At 38.9% G+C, this 22,630-nt stretch overlaps 1 protein-coding gene across 2 annotated transcripts; it reads right to left on the bottom strand.

Annotated features, from left to right (window-relative positions):
- Window positions 1–1,175: 1,175 nt before the first annotated feature.
- tbc1d24 (TBC1 domain family, member 24) lies at window positions 1,176–20,065 on the bottom strand. Of its 2 annotated transcripts, XM_007893605.2 has the most exons (7): window positions 18,977–20,065; window positions 16,608–16,610; window positions 12,669–12,827; window positions 10,897–10,960; window positions 9,879–9,974; window positions 7,644–7,869; window positions 1,176–7,472 (listed from the first exon to the last, which is right to left on the bottom strand). In XM_007893605.2, the coding sequence occupies exons 1-7, from the start codon at window positions 20,050–20,052 to the stop codon at window positions 7,318–7,320; spliced, it is 1,779 nt and encodes a 592-aa protein (XP_007891796.2). In that variant the 5' UTR covers window positions 20,053–20,065; the 3' UTR covers window positions 1,176–7,317. The 2 variants fall into 2 exon arrangements, with proteins under 2 accessions (XP_007891796.2, XP_007891797.2); XM_007893606.2 differs by lacking the exon at window positions 16,608–16,610.
- Between the last annotated feature and the right edge of the window lie 2,565 nt (window positions 20,066–22,630).

Raw genomic sequence — 22,630 nt, 5'->3', positions numbered from 1 at the left:
CTTCCCACATATGAGGAGGGTTCTTTCACAACTAGTTTAAGACTTACGGTTTCTATTCGTGCTTAATTTCTGGTCTCTCTTGCCTATTATAAATTGCAACCTTATCCTATTAATAAGGACTCTGATCTATTTTGATAGAGTATCATGGAATCTTTAACATCCATCTGAACAGAACAGGCAATGACAACCAAGTTTAACATCTTATTCAAAAGAGAGTCCTCAATGGCAATACCCTGTTCCCCAGTACTGCACTGGAGTGTCAGCCAAGACTGTTTTCTTGATGCTATTTGTCATTGTTCCTTTGAATTTTCCATTCAAGCACCGAATACTTGGTCAAATGGCCTAATTTTATTCCCGTCGAGCTATTTTATTAGATGATGCTCCTCCTATCCCATTTCCCCAACTTTTTCTATACACATTAATACGCTTACATCCCCATTATCTATTGCCTTTTAAAAATCATTTCTGTATTTTATGATGTTCCACATTCTCATAATCCTGATAATGTTTGCTTGGTTCACTTTGTCTCAGCTCTAATTTTAAAATTGTGTCCCACATACTCTTCTCCTCCCCACTCACAGTGTTGGAAATCAACAACAACAAAATGACATTTGTAAAGCGCTTTTCACGTCGGGAGGACATCCCAAGGCGCTGGGTTCCTCGCATCACCTCCTACTCAACACATTCGTTCTTAGTTTCTCAAAATTGTGAAACTCCACATCTCTCCGTCTTCACGTCCTTCTAAAATCTAAAGACTTAAATCCAAGCTTGGCATCACCAAACCAGCACTTGCTTTGTCTCACCTCTTTCTATACAAATGTCATTTTGTTGTTGGTGTTGTTTCTCTGGTGTTTATACAGTTCCACTTTGAATGAATGTATTGATCCAGCCTCAATTGCCACTTATAATTATATTCTAACAACAACATTTCATTTATAGAGCGCTTTTCACGTCGAGAGGACGTCCCAAGGCGCTGGTGATCCCTAACAGATCCCTCAGTGAAGGAATTCCTTCTAACCCCGATTCTTTTAATGATAATCCTTGAATGATTTGCGACAGTAACCGCATAAGTCACTTTTTGAGAGAAGCAAGTCATACTGTAAAAGATGAAGGACAGGTTACATGGGATAATAATTTCAGTAAATTAGAAGACATGAAATCAGACCACAGCTATGTTTTTTTAATTAGCCATTTATTTATTTTTAAACAAGTTCTGAATTGCGCGCACTTTATTGCACTTTTAACAAGGTTATCAAACAGGTTTATTCATTTGCTTTATAGATATGAAACTGTATCTAACATACTTAAGTAGACTGTGGCCATTTGAGGCATCTGTCCATTTGTTCTAGTGCCTGAAATGCTCACTGGGTGGGTAGGTTAACAAAGTTGATCTGAGGAACACAACTAGAGTGGAGCAATAAGTCTGAGCATTAAATTGTTGCGCAAGATACAATCTAATACAGCAAGGTCACAAATATTTTATGATTTACTAAAACAATCTAATTTACGTAATGACTACTGAAAAACAACTTTTAACTTGGTAGCCAAGTGCAGCATGTGGCAGCCAAAAGTGGAGTTGCATTGAATCAAAGCCGCTCATGCTCTATTTATACACTCATTTGTGGATAGGAGAAATTCCAATTTCTGTCATGTTTTGTTAACCGACTACTTCTCCCAGACTTGCAGAGTACATGAAACTAGACCCACCCAGCTCCCCACCCACCACCCACCCACCAGAGTGTGGCACACACAGATAACAGCTGCTTTTGGATGCCTTTAGCCACTTAGCTACCTTGGGTGCAATAATATTTAAGATCAGATAATTGCACAGAGTTTGGACAGCTATGTTACCCGACTATACACTCAGATGGCAGACAATTTGGTTACTAAACTATTACCTTCTACTATCAATATAAACCAAGTAGGTCACTTAAACAAGAAAAATATGGCCTGAAATCCACAGAATTGCATCACAGAAAACTGAAATTATAACACTAACTGGTGAAGTGAAGAGCGCAGGTGTGGTGCACCAATTAAAAATGGAACATTCCAATAATACAAAGAAAAATCAAATCTGTTTCATATCTAACAAACCACACCTTTTAACCCCTAGTGAAGTCATGATATGGTAGCTCAATCACATAATCACTAAAGACTACTAAAGTTTCAATCTTTCACAAATACTAGAAGACAAAAATATCCAATGGTCTTAAATACTGCTCTGTTTCTACACAACATGTAATTAGCAAGTCCACACAAGACGAAAGGACTTTTGTACCAGCAAGATTACGCTCACAATAAATGGTGGTTTTGTACCTGAACACTTCAAATACACAAGGATCAATGATATTCGTGGAATCAATGATATGCTGTAGATATTAACAACATGGCTTGATAGCAAAACAATTTGATCAGCAGTCAATGCTCCAGCACTGTAACTGTTGTAAGATTCTGTTCCTGGGTTTGATGGCAGAGAGCCATTTGTAAATAATAATCCTTTCATTTAAATAGACTGTAATTGTCCCATCACCAATGCACAGTCACATAGGCTTATTTTTGACAGGAAGGTTTTGAAACAGTTTGTCAAAAAAAAATTGCACTCTTTTGTATATAATATATAAAACAAAGTTACTTGCAAAGGCAGACACTAGCTCCGTTTCCCTGGAGTTTCCTCTAAAAATCCAGAGGAAGCTCCAGGGCATCTTGGAATCATCTTAATTAATAAAACCCTGAGCAAAAAAAAACCCTGTCACTCTTTAACCCTGAAATTAGCTAAAACTTCAGACTACCCTTTATTGAATGGATTGTGCAAAAAAATATAGTTTACAAATCAATGTTGTGCACCAATAGGCCTTGCAATGGCAGTTTTAGACCGAAGATCTCTGGATTACTCTGTGCCTAATCGTGCTTGGAATTAGGTAAGCAGGATGAGTCTCTCCAGGGAGAGTGCACATTCCATTATAGACGAGGAAATTTCTATGTTTAAGTGTAATCCATACGTGGAACTCTCTCTGGTTTGAATACTCAATGTATCAGACACCCAACTGACCAAACACAAATTCACAATAATTCAACAGTAAACAGCTGTCCAAATATCACTTCAATCAGAGGAACTGGAAACATAGTAAACTGATACAATTCAGGTCTCAGAATTATTTTGAGAATGGGAGAATTGTATCCTTGAATTGCAATGAAAAAATAAAACTATTCTCATGCCTTAATGTATGTATAAAAGCCTGCAACACCCACAGGTCTTTAAGTTGTCAACTCATTTGTGCCATGTACATTTTGCAGAAAATACAGTTGTGAACTTAAATTAACATTTAGCATATTTTGGTATTTTTAAATAATAAGATTCTAAGTAAGGAAATGCTGCTGCATCAATATTTTGTAAACAACCCATTGGCTACTTGTCCCAGAATTTCATCAGTGACCTGAATGATATTTACTCCAATACTGTAATGGCTTTGTGAACCCCCGATATTTCTACAAAACTATGAAAGATATACCTTTTCTGAATGTTGAAGATGCCTCACTCTGAAAAGGGTTAAGTGAGCTGGTAGAGGGAAATGAATGATGCATTGAGTGAACATAATACCTTATAAAACACGCACTGAGGTATGCCTTACAAATCAAACTGGAACATTGCCAAGCTATTACTGAGATAACACCTTTCATTTTCTCTCTTCCCACCTGGATGGGATATGTTTAACTACCTGGCCTTCTTCACAAAGCCCAGATATAAAACAGTGAGTTTTACAGAAGATATACTGTAGAGGCTTATTTTGTTAAAGATGCATTCAATTTGAACAAAGCAATACTAAAAATGAAAGGTACAATGCATCATGTGGGAGGGATAATAAAGGCAATTCCACTCTCCTAATGCGGGAAGCCTAGTGCACCTGCTCAAAACATTATCATTGGAATTAAAATGTCTCCAAGATCATTACCCTCAAAAGTTGTGATTTTGTGCCTACAATTATGGAGTTATTTTAAAAAAACTAATTAACAAAAAGATCAAAGCTGTAAATTGCCTTTCTAGGAATTAAAGTAACAAAGTAAGATACCCTACCTGCTTCCTATAAATAAAGTGGAGCCGATTTCAAAAAATGGTCAGCTCTGAAGTAATTAGAATTGCCTTATTTGACAAATATTGAAAATAAAGGCCATGGTGGTGGAAGCTGAGGATGGACTTTTGACCAAACACTCTTGACAGAGGACATTTGATATTTACTCAGTAAATTTGCTTAACTCTGTGCTGAGGTCAGAAATCAACTGGGTTTTGCAGAAAGTCACAGGGGAATATGGGGAATTAGGTGGTTCCAGAATGTAGTGTGTACATGTCGTGAGAAACATTTAAGAGTGCATTTAGTTACTTTGGTGATTTTCATCTTATAGATTTGTTGATCACTTGGTGCTGAACTTTGTGATAACCATCTCCTTTTTAACTAGCTAAAACTAAATGGAAATGTGTTTTGGGAGGCTCCTTTCCCGAGATTGGGATTTGAATCATCAGGGGTGTGATTTTGAGGCTTGTGTAAATAAAAATGCTGTTTATTAGTACAAGCCTTCAACACTTGCTTTAGTCTTTTCAGTCCAACTCAAGGGCAATCATTTGATCTTTGCTGCTCTTGTTGGATGAATGTTTCTAAGGCCATGGAGTGCTACAACCGCAGAAGATCCTTTGATTGTAATTCTGATCTAGCTACATTACTATTTAAGAGAGCAGTACAATAACACGGTCAAAATATTCAGACTCAAGTGTGAAGGTACTCTCCTCTATATTTGTCCAACCTCTTCCACTAAAACTCTTAATCACCAAAGACTGCACAAAAGAAACCAGTGTCATGAAATTTGCTGCCTCTAATCTCTCTGCACCCACATTCAATTTAAAAATATGCTCAATGGCTAAATAGCTCAGGATCCCCCCCACTCTCCCCTCAATATTCAGAAATATGATCACAGTCAATAGGAAGGTTCCCCTCCGCATTTCTCAACCGTAAATTTTAAGCAATTCAGGATAGTGACTGAGCAAATATATTCAAGACTATTAACATCTCGTGAAAGTGAAAGCAGAAGTATGGAGTACAGTGTCCTTTGGGCATTTTTACCACAGTTTACCAATTGTATCTTTATTTTGTTTGCTTTCGAGCCCTCACAAAATAAAGCATTACAGCCACTTCCACAGCAGTGCTGGAATGTAGGCTGCACAGCACCTGGCTCTGAATTCCCAGCAATGACGGAGTATGGATCTGATTGAACCCGTCATCGAACTGGATACTGAAATCATACAAAAGACGCAAAGTAAGCTTGAAATTAAGTCCAAAGATTCCACACTGCCTGCACTTTGAAAGAACCAGTTTACATTTCTGCTCAGATGCTTTGTACTACAGGCTATGTTGTCTTTCATTTTTAAAGCAGTTTCCTTCCATCAGCCACGTAAACAATGTTGATTCTTTGGAGCTCAGACTAATCAACTTGGAAATGAAAGAAATTGATTTTTTTAAAAAAAAAACAAGCAGTGCATCTTCTATACAGTTTATACTTATCATGGATTCACTCACAATGAAAAAAAAGTGTCATCGGTGACATAAACCTAGAACGTTAACAAAGTAAACTTTAAGTGCAGTCTGCTTCTGAGTTAACCCGTAGGGACCTCTCCCCCATGCACAGCAAAAAGGTACAATCTGGTGGTCCAATAACTTAGTTTGAAATGGATACATTTAAAAAAAAGATCGTCAGGTTATACGATTCCAGATTAAGCATAAAACAGTGAAATTCAATCCCCAAAGTCCCTTGATTTAATGCTTTGACCGCGAACACGTTGTTTTCAGTTGTACGTTGTCTCGATCACATCCATAGCGAGTGTCAGTATTATTATGTGTCCATCATGCACAAAGTAGCTCCCTTGCAAGTAGTTCAAAAACACAAGTGCTTTACTTCTTTACGACACATAGGGTCTAAGATTGCACTTACAGTGGGAAGTGATATTTCTTGCCTCATTTGAATGAATTCCCTCAAAATGATGTTACTTTGTCACTTTCCTGCCATATTTGAACAAAGGAAACATGGGATTAAGCTTTGGGGGGGGTGGGGGGGAGGCTTTGCAGACCACCTACTCCTGGTATGCGCTAGGTATTGTAAACATAAGAGTAATCTCTTACACCACTGCTTCAAAACAAAGTGGAAAGTCTACCCCACCCCTTTTGAGATATGACAAGTACATTACCACAAAAAAATCCATAAATAATTTAATATTTTAGACTTGGTTGATCAAGATATTTTGTGCTGTAACCAAATCTCTCCATTGTTGTCACAGAAAGAATAGACACATTCAGAATGCAAAGAAAAGCATTCCAAGGCCCAAAACCAAGGTCTTAGCCTTAAAATGTGAGATTCTCCAAAATGTTGGAGAATTCCTCAATTCAGTTTTATTTTGGAAGCTGTTTATCTGCAGTTCTTTTTGAGTTAACAGTCTTAAGGTTAAGACAATGAGAAATATTGAGAGTTTGATGTCTTCTGAAGATGACTTGTCACCCCCAAATTGCGTACATCATTTAACTCTCACTCATTCTCAATACCCGTCTTAACAGGCTACTTTTGCTTTGAGGGCAGTTCAGGTCAAGTGCTTCAATATCTCACTAAATTGCGCTCCATGATCAACCAGCCAGCTAACAAAATCCAGATTGTGCTTGTAACTGGTCAAGAAACAATGTCCAGATAGTCCTCCCCACTGCTCCCCACTATACATCAAGTTCCCACAGCTATGGGAAGACATTAACAAACCCAATACACTGTTAAACAACCATGCTATTTGCACCCATGATCACTTACCTAAGAACAGGGATGACAAAACATAATTAATATTGTACAATATATTAACCCAGAACAATGCATTAATTTCTTTCTCTCACTGCTGTGATAATAAAAATACTTAAAAGCTCAATTCTGTTAGCTTTTGCCATCGGCAGTCTAGCTCCCAGTAATATAATACGGGGATCTTTGTGATAATTGGTTATGTTGTGACATCCATATTGATAGCTAGGGCTCTGTCTTTTAGAACAAAGGAGTGCATACAGGATCCATTACAATTGGTTATATGACCTGTGCATCTGGAAACTGAGCATACTCATGGCACATTCTTGTCAGATCCAGTTGTCACCTCCTCCTCCCAACCCCAGCATAATAGTAATGCAACAAAATCCAGATTGACAGGAATCCAAATAATGGCATACACCTCCAGATCGTGATCCAACCCGGGAAGGGAGGGAGCAGTTACTTGACTGTGACTTAACGGAAAGTAGCCCAAGTCTTTTGTCAATTATATGTGGTTTCCTGGAAACCCCACACTTCCAGAACAGCTATCTTGAATGTTTCCGAACACAAAGGAAGGTTGTCAAAGGTGCTGCAACGTGCCGTCCTGCCATGGTTCAGGTCTCCATCAATATACAATGCGTGGCCACCGCCTCCACCTGGCAGAAAGAGAGCAGCATTGTTAAGCTGGCAATATGCTCCAAAATCTGCACCTGCAAATAGTCTTGCCACTCCACCACATGCTCCTTGGCACACAAACACTCAAAAATACCTGAAAACATCTGTAAAAGCAAAATATAGAGCAGCAGGACTTGAAGGTCTTTGCTCACCAATTATAATAGATTCGTGATTCCCAGCCATGAACATCGAAGCACTCTTAGACGACAAGTTGAAGTGGCGTGTGGCGAGGAAGGGTGATAATCTGTCTGAAGGATCTTCGGATGAGGTCAGGAACCCAGGCTCTTGGGTTGACTCTATGTCAGGCACTCTTGAAGAAGATTCCAGCTCTGGATGCTTAATGATAACCCACTCATATCGTTCCATTTCAGGCTGCAGCTGCACAATTAGTCAAAGGTTCACTCTTTATACATCATCTTTTGGGTCAAAAATGTTCCTAGCACCATCAGACTGGCTGCTTTACATCATATTGGTGAGATTCTATCATCATTATTCCTGCTAACATAGCAGAGAAGGTGCATAAACAGATAGAGGTGTTTAAGATACTGAAAAGACCAACAAGGTTAAGTAGGGGAAAATATTTCCTTTGGTTGGGGAAAATTGGCAAAAATAGGGGATAGGCGAGGAGACATTTCTTCTCTCAGAAAGTTGTTAGGGTTTGGAATTCCTTCTAAGTCACTGGAGAAAGGATTCTTCTCACTTGACTCTTGTTAACCCTGAAAGCCAAAGCTGTAACAGGTAGAATGGTCCAAGTTGCACAATCAATATAATTTGCATTATATAGTGCCATTCACGTCAGGAGGACAAGCAATATGGTGTTAACTGGTTAAACTCCAGCAGTACCCCAACATACAGTTCGTGGTTCGTAAATTTTGGGTCTCATCAACCAAGGCCTAATACTTTTCGGAATTATATAAGCAGGGTACATCACTCCAGGGAGATAGTGTACATTCCAATCCGGGGACATTTCACCAATGCACTCAGATCCTGCATGTGTCAGACATGTGGCTAACAAAAAGTCCAGGAATTCATCAGTACAGAACTACCCAAATACAACGCCCATCAGTAGCAACTGAGGCTGGGTCAACAGAATCATTAAGATAAATACTCAAGCAGTAAAAATATTAAGGCATATGGGGATAGAGCTGAAAATGGAATTAATACATAAAACATTTTTTAAAATCCGGTTCTAGTGCCTGACATAATGGGAAAATGATTCCCTTTTGTGAAGAAACTTTCTATGTTTCTGTGTGGGTTTGCTGTTTCATGCATTTAAACTAGTCTTCAAAGACTAGATCCATATCTGAAAAGATCACTTTGAAAACCAGGTGTGTGTATGTTTGTGTGCGGTTTAACAATCTGAAAGGGGAAAGTGAAGTTAGTTACTCATTTTATATTTTGCTCTAACTGCAGAACAGTTAATATTTATTTATATGGACAGTATTACAGTGCTATATCTGGAGATAACCTGGTAACTGCACTGCTTTTCATAAATATGTGTTGCAGTTAGAAAAATAATGTTTTTAATATGGTCAATTTCTAGATTTTAGGTATATATTTATAGGTATAGTCCCTTACATATTGCTCTCTGATAAAACAGACAGGTTTGCACTGTATGGCCATATGGTTTCACAGCCCTCTCCACTAAAAGTTATTCAGTTCATAAAACAATATAATCAATTTGAGATCTTTTCATTAATCTTCAATTACATTTCCCTTAAAGTAGTTAACAATATAACTGTGAATTGTGGGAGCACTATAATTCACTTCCATGCTGTGGACAAGCAAGGCAGGGGGTAATATTTTAGTAATATTTAATCTGTAAAGGTGTGAGATCAACAAGAATCTTGAGGATCATTCAGACCAATCCATGGCTGTAGTATGGAAATGTTAAGCACATCTGCACCTTATGTCCTACGCAATGCCTGAGGTAGCAGATGTAATTTGTATTGGATTAAGAAAAATAAATGGGTGTACAAAATGTAGTGTGCCCATTAGGAGATGATGGAGAGGAAAAGGATTTGGGTATGATTACTGCTAAATCACTGAAGGTTTTAAAGTACAGTTTCTGCAAACCCAAGTTAATCAGAAAATAAGGGTTAAGCGAGGGAACATTAGTTTAAAATCCTACTATTGATCACTATCCCCAGTAGTAACTGCATCTAGATTCTGGGTGAAGGTAGGATTAGGTTTAATTGGAATGATTCTCAATGATCAATCAGTCCGCTGGCACCCGCTGTCTAAGATTGGGTGGGTAAGTGCTAGTTGTTGTAACATTCAGTGATTTGATACACAGTAAATAGCAAAATTTGATTTACCACAAATTCCTAGTTTTTTTAAAAATAAGTAATGGGTGCTTGGGGAAACATGAGATGAAGGATACCTACCCTGAATACAAAGCATTCTCCAGTGCCAAAGTAACTCAGCTGGTTTGTACCTCGTCTGCGCTCTTTCCAGTCTGTTGATAGGTAGGTACCACACACCTGTTACATTGACAACAAGGTGTTAACCTCAACAACATTAGATCAGAGCATTCAACAAATAACACTTCCAAACTTTTAAGTCTGGGTACCCATCCCAAACTGTAATATCTCGTTATATCACATGTTTAAAGCACCTTTACACACACTGAAATCTGCAGGACTTTAGATAATATTAGGTGCTATCAAGAAAGCAGAAAGTGCTTTATTATTTTTGGGGGTAATTAAAAGGTATCATCCAGTTCACTTGCCCCATCATGTGGTTTCAAAATGTTAGCACTTAAACCCAATTTCTAATAGATTTTTTTTCTTATAAATTTAAAACAAATTTTAAACTTTTAGAAGGCCCCTCTCCCCCTGCTAGACTGTTCTCAGCACATACTGCACAAAGTAGCTTGTGGGAAAGAACGCTCAAATTAATAGAAGCATCATGAGTAACTGGGCAATTTTATCAGGGCTATTTTAGAGCCTGGATTCTGTTGCTTTCTGTCAGTTACAGTTTGGGATATTTACATTAAGTTGTAAGAGTAATCACACATCCTTAAACAAGAGTTCGGGTTATATAAACTTTCTTGATCTCTTTTCCATCTAAGTGAAAACGACAGGGTACTTCTAGAGTGATGGATAATGCAATAGGATACTGAACTTTATTTAATTTGCTGTATCCTACTCATTACCAAGAGAATTTATTTTACAATGCGTCATGTACAATTTTTTTTACATACATTAAATAAACAAAACAAATATATGAATCATATACGACAATATTATTGGAACACAGTTCCAAGGCATATATATTCTATTGTGTATTTTGTATGCCTTACACAGAAAAATAAGAAATCTCATAAAGGGAGGATTTATTTTAAGATAAAAGGGGGATGAATTTATTACGCAATTTAAAAATACATCCAATTTAAAAACCTACCTCTCTTTCAGTAGTTTTGATAAGGATGATGGTTGGTTCATTGCCCTCACAGTGAGAATAAAACCTGGGAAAGTTAGATAGAACATTTCAATTTTAAAGGAAACATTTGCACCACACTTACGTTTAACAGTGAGTTATGCAATGATGGTTAACATTCCTCATTTTGTCCTCCCAGAGTTAACATTAAGCACATTGGATATATTGTAGCAGGGATGTCTCAACTTCCTGGCCTCCAAGAAAGACTTACAAAATAGCACCACATTACGGCCAATTTTGTATTCACACCTTGTACTCAGACTAGCGAAACAGGATTCAAAGTTGATTAATTCTGCTAAACTCAGTAGGTTTATTGTAGTTAAAAGGTGTAATAGCACACTATGGAAATACTAACAGTAAGGCAGCATACATGAGGGAGAAAGGAATAGGTGGGTAAAGGAGAGGGTAATAGGAGGAGTGGGGGTTCACGTAAAGTATGAAGACCGATTTCTGTTCCATAGCATTCTATATAACTCTGTATGTAACTATTAAAGACATTTCTTCGTATATTGTAAAACTAAAAAAGGAACAGTATGAAATACTATAAAAAGGAAACTTAGTTGAGACATTGGAGGCTTGTTTTTACTGGTTTTGTCTGCTTCTTTTTAAAAAAAAGTCATTCACTTGTGTCAAGTCATTCATGGTGTTTGTGCAATTTGGCCGCTGTGTTTGCCGACAAACACAGAAACATCTAATTACACTTCACAGAAAACTGAAGTGCTTTGAGTAGTTTTGAAGTAATAAGGTGCAATAGACTTGGAAAGATTATGAATTATGTTTAAGGATGTTAAACTATGAAGGAAGAGTGTAAGTATATATGGGAAGGATATATTTAGATCTACAGAACCTCTTTTCTTTAACCAGCTATAACTTAGTGCCAAGCACCAGCAGGTGGCAGCTGTAATACAACAACCTGAAAACTGTGCTGCTTCAGAGGGACTTACTGTATTCTGTCTCTGTAAGGGACCACCAAACTCATTACTAAAATGTTTCTTAATTCAACTGAAGACATTTGATATGACAAAAATTGTTGAATGATTCTGTCCACCGGGGATAGTTTTTGAATCATACATGTTGGAATACCACATTCAACAATTTTCTATGAGTATCCTCAAACTGTACTGCGTCGTATGAACACTGCAACACATGAGAAAGAAAGTGCTATGCAGTTAAATTAGTTCGTTCAGTGGTTCGGTTGTTAAAAGGTAATGGCTTTTGTAAATCTGTAGCCTAAAGACCAGGAAGATCCCACACTCAGTCCTTCAACTGTGCAGAGTTAGAAAATCTAATCCAGGGAAGTAGTAAGAGCACAGCAATTTATTTCAGCATCAAGGGAGAAAGGAAAAAGAGCCAAGGTCCCTGCTCCTGATCACTATCCAGTGACTTTTGATAAAACGTGACCACCTTTGGACTTGACTGTGATGCTCTATTGTCAAAGAGTGTTGGCTATTTCAGTTGAGGAACTGCCACTTGAGTTAAGGTACTGACGGAACATATGGAACTCTATCCTGTGAGTCAATGGCTTGAAGAGAGGAAATTGAAGGCTGTTAAAATTACCAATTGTCATAAAACATTATTTGCACCAAACAACAGAATAAGTATATATAGGTTTACAGTTGCAAGGGTAATATCAGGACAGATACCAGGAAGTGTTTCTTTATGCAGAGGGCAATTAATGATTGGAATAGACTGCCAAGAAGGGTAGTTGAGGCCAGAATGCTGGATTCACACTCTACCTGGCCAGACTACAGCCATGCTCTGAAGTGGTGAAAAGCAATATTGGTTGACAAAGAGCAAATCGTTCTGGGATCCAGGACCAAATCTCTCTCATCTCCTTTGCGCTGACGATGTCTGATTTGAAGTTTTCCGCATCAATTGCAAGATGGACATTTTGCCTGTGAGAAATACACAAAGGGTTGTTTAGAAAACAAACCATATTAGGATTGGATCTGAATCTTCTGTTAATCTTTACAAGAAAATCTCTACAACAAGAGACTTATTACAATTTGGCTGATGACTGTGCCCTGCTTGCCCACAACTCTTTTGATAGCTTAAGTGGAATAATGCAATGGACATTCCAACAGGAACAATATATGGGCAATCCCCATTGGTACACTTGTATTGTTTTGCTTATTTGAGCCCTAAGTTTACTCATATGGTTATTTCAGACATTCTGCAAACAGCTTGGCAGTCCAAATTTAACTCCTTAGTTTGAACTTTTTTTTTTGGAATAAGGCTTCTGCAATACTGGTCATGATGCAGGTCATGTAAATGAAACGTAAGGAATAAGCCAATTCCTCAAACCTATAATCTGTATACGTCAGCAACTTGAGCAGATACTTTTTCATTCAGCCTCAAGTCCACGGTATCTACATATTTCGAGAAAAGTGTGAAGAAAGGAGGTAGTGGTTTATTGGAAAATAACTCCACTCAGATCCTCAAGCCAGGTTACCTGGTCAGTGTGTCAAGTTGATTTGATGTTTAATTCTAATTGAATTATATTTATATGACATGTTTTGTTTCAGTCTATTGAGTTTGAAAGTGCCATATTCTTGTAACCATATTACATAATTATCCTATCTTTGTATGAACGTGTTGAGACAGGTGGCTGGAGTTAGTGGAATAGCATCAGCACATAAGAAGACTGTAGAAATATCTTCTTTGGAAATGGGAAAAGGCGGAAATTACAGGCAGCAAAATGTATCAGAACCTCAGAAGAAAGTGGAACATAAAGGAGGAAGAATATGTAAGATAAAAAAGAGATATAATAATAATCCTTGCATTTGATATAGCCCCTTATCATGTCTTCAAGATGTCTCAAAGTGCTTCACAGAATATACTTTAAAGTGAATTGACTGTATATTTTGTGGGTGAAATGTGGCAGCCAAATGCGCACAAACAGTCCCACAAATAGTCGTGGATTGAGTGACCAATTTATTATTATTTTATAAGGATATGGCTGGTAGTTTATTTTTTTTTGGCGGAAGGCAGAACGAAAAAGTGGATATAAATTAAGAGAGTACTGACAAGATCATAAAAGGAATGAAAACAAACAATGTACACCAACAGCTGTTTTAGTCCCACCAGACATGAAGCCCAAGAGTCTTAGCTTTCACAAATTTAAAATAAGAGATTGATACGTAGGATATATTTATTTTAAATAAGTAAAATGCAGCTCGATATGTGGTGCTGTATTAAACGCATACAAGTTTGTTGCACTCTGGAGCCTAAAATCTTAATGCTGAGCAACCCACTTGTTTTTGGGTGAATCGGTGTTCAACTGTACAAAAGGAGGATAAGCCAGAGGTTTAACTCAACTTGCTTACCAATAGTCAAGTACTCCAAGAAAGTATAGTCATAACTTTACTTTATTTTGTGTCTTCTCTGGACCGAAAGCTGCATTACTACGTTTTAAAAATAAATACCAATTTTCTCCTTGTTATCAGGAGGAACTTTGGTGCTGGGGAATTAAACATCCTTTTACTTAAGGCACCTAATGCCAACATCGACTGCATTCATCTAGGTGTGCAGAGTGCTGTGCCCCAACAAGAAGTAAAACACATTCATAGGTTTAAGAAGGACTTTCAGCCCAAAGTCAATAATTCTGCCAATAAAATATTGAGCCATTGATACTGCAAAAGATTATACTAATAATATTATTAGTTTTCATTTTATATTGTAAGTAAACTTAATAGATTTATTCCATGTGTGTGGTAAAATCCATCTTTCAAAGAGAATTTAATAGAATGGCACATGACCAGTATGCAGGATAAATAATGCAGGGTTATTGTTAATGTTTTTGGCACCCTCTCAGCAAAGGGCTGATAACTAAAATTAGGTTTCAATTTCACAGAGAATAAGAATCTTACTGGCACGAACTGTTGCTAGGCCAAGACGACCCAACTGAAATATACAAATATTCATCAGAATATTCATCAGAATCAGAAAATCCCTTCATCAGAACCGTTCTGATGAGGGGAACATTGCTTTATTCTTATAATAATTCAAATTTTGATAAGACTTTTGTGTATTTCTTTTTATTAAGAATTTATTGTTATGTGATCAATGAGCTCAACGGGTTTAGAGTTTTATCCATAATACTTTTCATTTTAATTTAGGTGATCTTATCAGATTGTGGTTGTGACCGAGAGTAGTGCAATGAGTAAAATGCAGTAGCATGACGTGCTCTCCACACAATGGTCACGTGGGTCTAGTTCAAACACCTTGGCCCAGCAGCCATGGCATCTTACCAAGCCACAAGACGTGTGTTGGCTTTTATAGCGCTTGTTTGGGGAGGGGAGAAAGGATGGTTGAGCAAATTTGTTCAATGGTCTTGGTCACAATAATTTATTCTCATGTTGGAACTGTTGCATTGAGCCCACAGAAATGCCTCAGTTAATATTCTGAAAACAGTGTAAAATTTGTCTCTGTTAGTCTAGAGTCTTGAGTCATTGGCACTGTACAAATTTACCCGTGACAAATAGCTTGGAAAGCGTCTCTGTGACTGTGAGTTAATGGCAGCATTGTGCACTTTTTTTATTTGCCAATAATCAATGAGATGGAAATGTAACCTTTGACAAATTGCCAACACAGTGGTTGGAGCTGTAATGTATCACAATCAAATTTAAACAATAAGAGTTTGAAGGTGATGCAGAAATTCTTATGAAGAAATTTGATTACTATATTCAAAAAGAGATGTAGTTTAAGAATGCTCCATATTCTAGTAGTCCAAATCAAACAAAAATGATACAAAGAGTCGAGACTAAATTGTGTAGATTAAAAGCACTTGCATTTTTATCACATAGAAACGTCTCAAGTGCTTGACCGACCGTTAAATGCAATGACAGTGTTTGTAAGCAAACACAGCATCTATTTTGAACACAACCATGATACTAGTGCATCTGCTAGCCCCTTCTATCTACGTACACACTTATTTGTTTGTAGATTTCAAGCTGAATATCACACCATCTGTGGATTTGCATCAAGCTCAACAAGCGCTCCCACCAAACTGCAATAATCAGGCAACCTGCGGTGCACGGACAGATACAGCAGTGAGACTGTTGCACTTAGGGCTTCAGCTGATCTGCAAACCCAATTGAAATTCTTTGTGATCTTCGTCTTAAGACCACGGTTTTAAAATGTAAGATTGATCAGAGTTTGGGATTTTTTAAAAAAAACATGGAAAACTAGAATTTTGTTCAAGGTTTTGCACAATCTTAAATTTTAAGACAATGTTCGTAAGGTTACGAACGAGAATACTAATGAGAAATTTGGGGCATCATACCAGTTGATTTAGGGATGCAGCATCTTATTATCTTTTTAACATCATTGGGGAAGATTTTTTTTAATATAAAAGTGTCACTGTTAGCAAAACCACCACCAACTCCAACTGGAAGGACCCCCAAAAAGGAGTGACTAACACGTAATAAAGAACTTAAATTGGAAAGCAAGATGCTTGTTGGCCAAAATGTTGTTTCACATTTCCAATTTTGTTTCATTATTGCTGTGATACTTACTTTTAAAAAATGTGTACAAGTAAGAAACTGGTTGTGGATGTATATCAGGGTGGCTGAGGGAGGGGAGGATGCAAGTGAGCCATACTCCCAAGATAAAGCTATGGTTCAACCCACACGGATACACCGAGGTTTGTGAAAAAAATTCTTTCTGTAGCCTACCTTCTGTAAATCGGACGTGGAGGACGCAGTTAACACAGGAGCAAAGTTGGATGTCACAAAGAACACATATAGAAGAAAAAGAAAGTAGTCAGTGTAGCTCCCACATCCCAGAGAAAAAGAGCAGTTTTCTACTGAGAAAATACAAGAATGTTAGTCACGGTATTTTATAAGAACCTAGAAACAAAATCATTGGTAACAGACGGCACCTGCACAACCAAACTTCTGAAAATGTATCACCTCAAATTTATAGCCATCGTTAAACCTCTTAAATTCTGACAAGTAATGATTTTGTGTTAAATTCAACAGCATTAAAGGGACTGGTTAGTGCAGTGAGTTAGAAAATTGCCTTTTATCTTTGGAATGCAGTCCGAGTTTCGAATCCCAGCCTGAGGGGATGAAGGACTTTGCCTGCCTGCTGTTGGCTGGATGGCTTTTATAAGAATTAGTCAAAACATTTTTAATTCAGTCAGTTTCCAGTAAGTTTAATCCATAATAGAAAACTACTCACAAATGAGCACTAATTCCCAGTTTATTACTCTGAAAGGAAGGAGGACTAGTACAGAAGTGGGTGCTCCACACATAAATAATAATAATCCTTATATTTGGTATTACACCTTTCATATTGGAAATACATCCCAAAGCATTTCACAGATATACTGTAAAGTGGAATGAGTGTTTTGTAGGTGAATGTGGCAGCCAATTTTCACAATGCAATATCCCACGAACAGCTATGAACTGAATGACCAATTTTATTTGGGGGATTGTTAGCCAGGACATTGGTAGAAACTCCCTTCTCTTTTTGAATAATGGCAAGGGATCTTTAAACATACACCGAACAGGCAGATGGGGCCTCAGTTTAACGTCTCATTCAAAGGACTGATAGAAGGATTAAGGCACCTTTTTTTACTCTTCAGATTGCTTTGTCTTCGGAGTGCTCAATTCTGTACAAACTGAATATGTGTACTGCTCCCCAGCAGACATTACCAAAAGAACAATCATTAAAAAAGGCATTCAAGCAGCTTTATAATCTTATTTAATTTGACAGTTTTTCAAGGAAACAACCCTGTCAAGTCAAGTGCATGTTCCTTGGTCCCTGTTGGTCAGGTTATCTCTCTTACCCCACTCCTAATGTTAGGGTCTTAGTCCAGTCTCTCCTAGTCCTTCTCCCAATTTCAGTGCCAGATTGATTTCCCCATTTTGATCCATGATTTCAAACGTGTTTCCTCTCCCCACCGTTTGCCATCTGTTCAGTTTTGGATGAACAGTTCAGTAATTTCTTAAAGGCAAACTAGAAATCACAATTTCATAATAGAAGTGGATTTGTTCACTCATCAATACCCGTTTGTTTTTAAGGCTGTGTCTACAGGCATTTGAAGTCTTAAAGCAGGAAAGACTGGAACTAATCTTAGTCCGCTTATGTCTTTTTAATGTCTCAAAACATATCTCTTTGCCCGAGCCCACCCTCTTGGCTGCCACCCCCAGCTCAAGTGCCCATCCAGCACTGTGAAACACTTTGAGACTTCGCTGTGATATGAAAGGTGCTGTATAAATGTAAATTGGATTGTACTGTAAGAATATGTACAGAGCTGCTCAGCATGAACTGGAATTGGTAACTCCTAGCGAATTAGCTGCACACAGAACCAGTGTTAGTGGAAACTAAGAGAAACATATCTATGATGATTAGCAGACACGTGCGCGCGCACACACACACACACACCACGCACGCACACACAGGGTTACTAGTCAATCATTCAAACACAAAGTACATCAACATATTCATAGTCCGATGCTCCTTTTTTTAAATAGGAGTCTCATCCCATACTGAAACCCATTGAACCATGGACACTTAACATAAACAGAAGTCAAGAGTGCCATTGGGTAGAAAGTCACCTCAGAATAAAAAAGCAATTCACAATCCTGATAACTCCAGGGAGAGAAGGGAAAATAAAGTAGAAAACAATCAGGATGGCAAACTCCAGTGGAGATCACTTGGTGGACGCTTTACTTGTGAATGAAACTACAACTTCTGGATCAAGCAAAGGCATTGAGGCATTGGAAATTGAAATAAATCAGAATGGACCATTTTCCAAAATAAAAAGGAAAGCTGATGTTTACAGACAACATCAAGGAAAATACAGTATTTATTCACATTTACAGGGCATACCCCATTATAAATATTAGGTTATCAGGATTCCAAGTACAGTATTGCATTAAATAGCTGAGATATTAGTCTGAGATTCCCCCTCCCGATGCAAGTACACTGGGAGAAAATTGTCTGAAAGGTGTTGAGATAATACAACATTTACAAAGAACTGAATTAGAAAAATATGATAAAATATTCTAGTGCCACAATAAGCCAGGGAAAATACCTCTTTTGTTTTACTGTGATGCCTTTCTGCTGAAGGGCTTTTTCATTGGCACCTTGGAGTAGGCGAATCTCTTTCCTGGAGAGCAGGCGGATAGAAAACGCTTTCTCCAGTAGTTTCTCGACTGGGATGTGTGTAGCAATGCTCTGAACGAAACTCCGGATATCAGCTTGAACATTATGGGATAGCTCTGGCTGCCCCATTCTGATTTTCCTGAAGAACTTGAGAATAGCCAGTGCCACTCTGTAGAGCACTTTATATCCTTCAACAAAAAAGATATCCAAGACACGAGCAGCATATTCAAATGGCAAGTCCCCAAAAATCCATTGCAGCCAATCAGAATAAACTTCCAGGACATCCCCGGAAATGCTCACTATTAGTTTGTGAGCACCTTGGCAGTATTTGTTAGCAAGATCTCCGAATGTCATGCAGGAAGATTCGTAAGCCAGAAAGGTTTGGTCTATGAAATGTTTTGTAGGATCGTTACAGGCTAAGATCCGACATATCTTCTCAAAACAGTCGGCTTCATCCTCACTATAGTGCAGGAGCAGTGCCACGCTTGCTGGCAGCACAGGACAGAAAGAGATGTCCGGGAACTGGTTGGAAATGCATACCATAATTTTCCCAACAGCACCAATTCCATTTGAATTCAGACAATAAGTTGGGATAGGGCTGCCATCAACAAATTCTGGTAGAGACAATGTAGAAATATTCCTCTGCCCAATAAGTTTGCCAACAATATCCTTGTACACCTCTGCATCAGGGGTCACAGTTCTGCATGGAATTGATTTAATGAGCTGCTTGTAAACATTTGCTCTCAGAGAATGATTCTTTGCCCAGTAGCCCTGTCTGGCATACTGCTTCAAAACACTAAAGTCCGTGCAAGAAAACACCTTAGGGGCTTCATCACCCAGGTGAACCATCTTGTCCCAATCTACAAATTGTCCAAACTCTGGATCAGACATGTTGATAGGGACTGGGAATCCTATACTGAAACACTTTGTCTTCAAGGGCCACACATGTTTCACTGCTGTTGACGAAAAAAAAACATCAATTAGCTGGTACCTTATACACATCATAGCTTTAATTGCCATGGGAAGACATTACTGTAGCAGGAATACAGATTCAGTATTCAAATACGAGTGGACAAAATTCCTATTCAAGAGGGGAGCAGCAAACAGATACGTGCTCAACCCAAGGTTCCTATCTCCCATTTAGACTTAAAAGTCCATCCAGATATACAATGCAATCCAGTGTATAATGCAATTATTTTGTTGTAATTAGAAGCCAGGTCAGGTTGCGTTTTATATTGAAAACAATAATGGTACATCTCAGTGACAGTCAAACTGCACACAAATCTAATTTTGTAGTTCAGATTACAAATGAATTGATCTTTGTTATCATGCTTTATACAATACTGGAACAACCTTACAAAGCTGTCTTGAAAAAAAATGGAAGGGAAGAGAAACAAAAAGAACTATTCTGTTGAAAAGCTGAAACCACAAAAAATACTGTGTTAGTCTACTAATACACAATCACATCACCTCAAAATAAATCTTGTATGCTAAATACAAAAGTATTTTGGAAAAGATGGTGAATTTTTTTTAAAAAATGGTTTGCCCTACTGCATATGCTGAGAACCCACCCAGTAGCTGTTTTCTCTTTAGTTAAAGGAAACTATAATCAAAATGGTTCTCTTAGTTCTTGCACTATAGGAGAGCCTTATTAAAACACATTTGAACATGCGCACTTAGTATAGCCAGACACATGAGTTGAGGACCCAAGATGAACAAATTATGGTCTAACTTAATTGAACACGCTGTACCTGTCCCGAAAGAAAGCTATGCTGTTCTAATGTAGGTCAACCCTTCTCAGTCATATATTAAAAAAGCAAACTAATTTGCCGGGAATACGGCCTTCTGAAAGGTATACAATGGAGTGCAGACCCAGGCGGATATTATCTGCAATTTATTGGGTAACACTGTGAAATAAAAAACAAAGATGCCAAAGCATAGTACAATGTTCGCATCAAAAAATAATTTGATTGACAATCAAATGACTCCTTTGTGTTAAGCTTTTATTTGTAATTGCTAATGCATGCCGACCTCCCACTTTCAAAATATCAATCCTGGATAAACATTCTAGAGTATCTGGAAACCAACATGTGACGGGGCAGATTGTCATGGCAATCATTTGGTATATATTTACAGCACTATTATGTCACAAGGTCCTGGAACGAGTTGTTGCTTCTCAGCTTCGCTCCTTCCTCTCTCGCCACTCCCTTCACGAATCCCTCCAATCGGGTTTCCGTGCCGCCCACAGCACGGAAACAGCCCTGGTCAAAGTGACAAATGATATTCCGTCCATTTGCGACCAGGGCTCCCTCTGCCTCCTCATCCTCTTAGACCTCTCTGCTGCCTTTGACACTGTCCACCACTCTATCCTCATCCACCGCCTCTCCTCCCGCCTCAGCTTTCACAGCTCTGTCCTTGACTGGTTCAGATCGTACCTCTCACACCGCCTCCACTTCATCTCCGCAAATAGCTTCTCCTCCAGGCCCCGCACTGTCTGGTGCGCTGTTCCTCGGGGCTCTGTCCTTGGTCCCCTCCTCTTCAATATCTATATGCACCCTCTTGGTGACATCATCCACAGACATGGGGTCAACTTCCACATGTATGCGGATGACACCCAACCCTATCTCTCTGCCTCCACCCTTGACTCCACGACCACTGCTGTCCAATGTCTGTCGGACATCAAGTCCTGAATGAGAGCTAATTTTCATCAGTTGGAGTCAACAAGACCGAGGCTCTCCTGATTGTCTCCCGTCAGCGCCTCCTCACCTCAGGTGCTGACAGCATCACCATCCATGGATGCACCCTCCACCTTGCTAAGACAATCTGGAACCTTGGCGTCTTGTTTGACCCTCAATTATCCTTTCTACCCCACACTCGCATCATGACCCGCTCTGCCTTCCCTCACCTCCGCAATGTCGCCCAGCTCCGACACTGTCTCACACTGTAGGCCACTGAAACCCTCATATATGCTTTCATTACATCGAGGCTTGACTATGCAAACTCATTGCTTGTCGGCCTCCCCAACTCCTCCCTCCATAGGCTGCAGATCATTCAGAACTCTGCAGCCCGTGTCCTCTCCCTCACTAGGTTCCGCGACCATATCACTCCCATCTTTGCCCGACTCCACTGGCTTCCCATCACACAAAGCATACTGTTCAAGATCCTGGTCCTCACCTTCAAAGCCCTCCATGGTTTTGCTCCTCCTTACCTCTGCGATCTCCTAACCCCCTAGCATCCTGCTCATCCTCTCCGCTCAGTGGACTCCGGCCTGCTTCACATCCCCCGCCTTGCTCACCCCACTATTGGATGGCAGGCCTTCTGCCACTCTGCCCTAACCCTCTGGAACTCCATCCCACAGTCCCTCCGCCTCGCCCCCTCCCTTGCCACCTTCAAGACCCATCTTAAGACCCTCCTCTTCGACCGCGCTTTTGATTTCCCTGCCTCCCCCCTGCCCTCCACCCTCCCCGACCCCAGCTCGCGTACAAAACTCTGTCCAACACCTTGGTATGTTCTCCCGACCTGAAAGGGCTATACAAATGTAATTTTGTTGTTGTTTTTGTCGTCATTGAGAATTGAACTGTAA

Source organism: Callorhinchus milii, unplaced genomic scaffold, assembly GCF_018977255.1.
Source record: "Callorhinchus milii isolate IMCB2004 unplaced genomic scaffold, IMCB_Cmil_1.0 Scaffold16, whole genome shotgun sequence".
Lineage (NCBI taxonomy): Eukaryota > Metazoa > Chordata > Chondrichthyes > Chimaeriformes > Callorhinchidae > Callorhinchus > Callorhinchus milii.
The sequence above is the reverse complement of the archived record's forward strand: the minus strand, read 5'-3'. Positions and strand labels throughout refer to the sequence as shown.

Excerpts from the sequence above, each read along its gene's own strand:
- tbc1d24 (XM_007893605.2), bottom strand. The coding sequence starts at position 20,052 with ATGATGTGTATAAGGTACCAGCTAATTGATGTTTTTTTTTCGTCAACA. Across the intron at positions 9,975-10,896 it reads TCAAAACTACTGAAAGAGAG|GTGTGTGGTACCTACCTATC; the intron begins GTAGGTTTTTAA and ends TCAATGTAACAG. Across the intron at positions 7,473-7,643 it reads TCACGAATCTATTATAATTG|GTGGAGGCGGTGGCCACGCA; the intron begins GTGAGCAAAGAC and ends TCTTTCTGCCAG.